This window comes from Montipora capricornis, chromosome 4 (assembly GCF_036669925.1).
Source record: "Montipora capricornis isolate CH-2021 chromosome 4, ASM3666992v2, whole genome shotgun sequence".
Taxonomy (NCBI): domain Eukaryota; kingdom Metazoa; phylum Cnidaria; class Anthozoa; order Scleractinia; family Acroporidae; genus Montipora; species Montipora capricornis.
Window position 1 is genome coordinate 39,936,008 of NC_090886.1, and position 915 is coordinate 39,936,922.

Below are 915 nucleotides of genomic sequence, written 5' to 3' on the forward strand. Positions count from 1 at the left end.
AAGAATAAAGATCTTATAGAATATCACAAAAATGGTGTCAAAATGCAGAAAATACCACTTGAGAAAAACTGAATTTGCAAAATTTCCTGGGGAAGGGGGATAACCCTTTGTAAAACTCAGTCACGCAAAAATATTTCGCCTTTTCACGCGTCACGAATAATAGTCAAAATTCTTTCACGTTCACGCGAAATTCGAGACGATCACGTTTCACGTAAAAATAAAAATGAAATTCACGAATTAATATTTTCACTTCTTGTAACCATTTTATAAAGGTGTTTATCCTCCGAGTTTGGCTCTTCGATCGAGTGGTCATATAAATCGCAGGTCTGTCTGACCAGCAGAGATTCCAACCCTTTTTGAGTTTTGAAGGAAATAAGGGGTATTTTTTAGCGCCGAAGGCACGAGCCTGTAGGAGTGGTCCGGGGGTATAGGGGACCCTCATTGTTATTTTCCCACTTCACATATGTTCCCGCGTTTCGAATGAATTTGACTGAATTTCAAGGGCTTTTCGGGGTGATGACGCGCATGCGCAACATTAGTCTCCTTTGTTGACGCCAGGGACACCAGGTGTAACGAGGAATCTCAAAACTATGGTTGACAAACGCAAACGGCAACTTGCTGCGTTGACGATTCTTCTTGGAATGTTTGTGCTAATCATTCAATGGTGGCATTTTCAAACTAACCATCCAAGAAGTTATAAACATCATATAACGAACCTATCAATCGCTAAACAAGACTGGAAAGCGGAAAATAGATCTGAGCGTGGATTGAAATTAGTTTTATTTTACACGCCGTTGTTCGGTCGTATACCATGGCCGGGCCTCGAGACAGATCACGATTTCACGCACTCCCAGGGCATCGGTTGTCGTGAACAAGCGTGTCGGATAACTTACAACCGAAATGACCTTATTAAGA

The 915-nt window shown here is 41.5% G+C and overlaps 1 protein-coding gene across 1 annotated transcript in view; it reads left to right on the forward strand.

Annotated features, from left to right (window-relative positions):
* Positions 1–563: 563 nt before the first annotated feature.
* The window catches only part of LOC138046930 (alpha-(1,3)-fucosyltransferase 7-like), a 2,281-nt gene continuing 1,929 nt past the window's right edge, over positions 564–915 (forward strand). The window contains exon 1 of the mRNA XM_068893559.1: positions 564–915. This exon is cut by the window's right edge and continues 1,929 nt beyond it. Within this exon, the coding sequence (XP_068749660.1) occupies positions 591–915 (325 nt within the window). The 5' untranslated portion in view covers positions 564–590.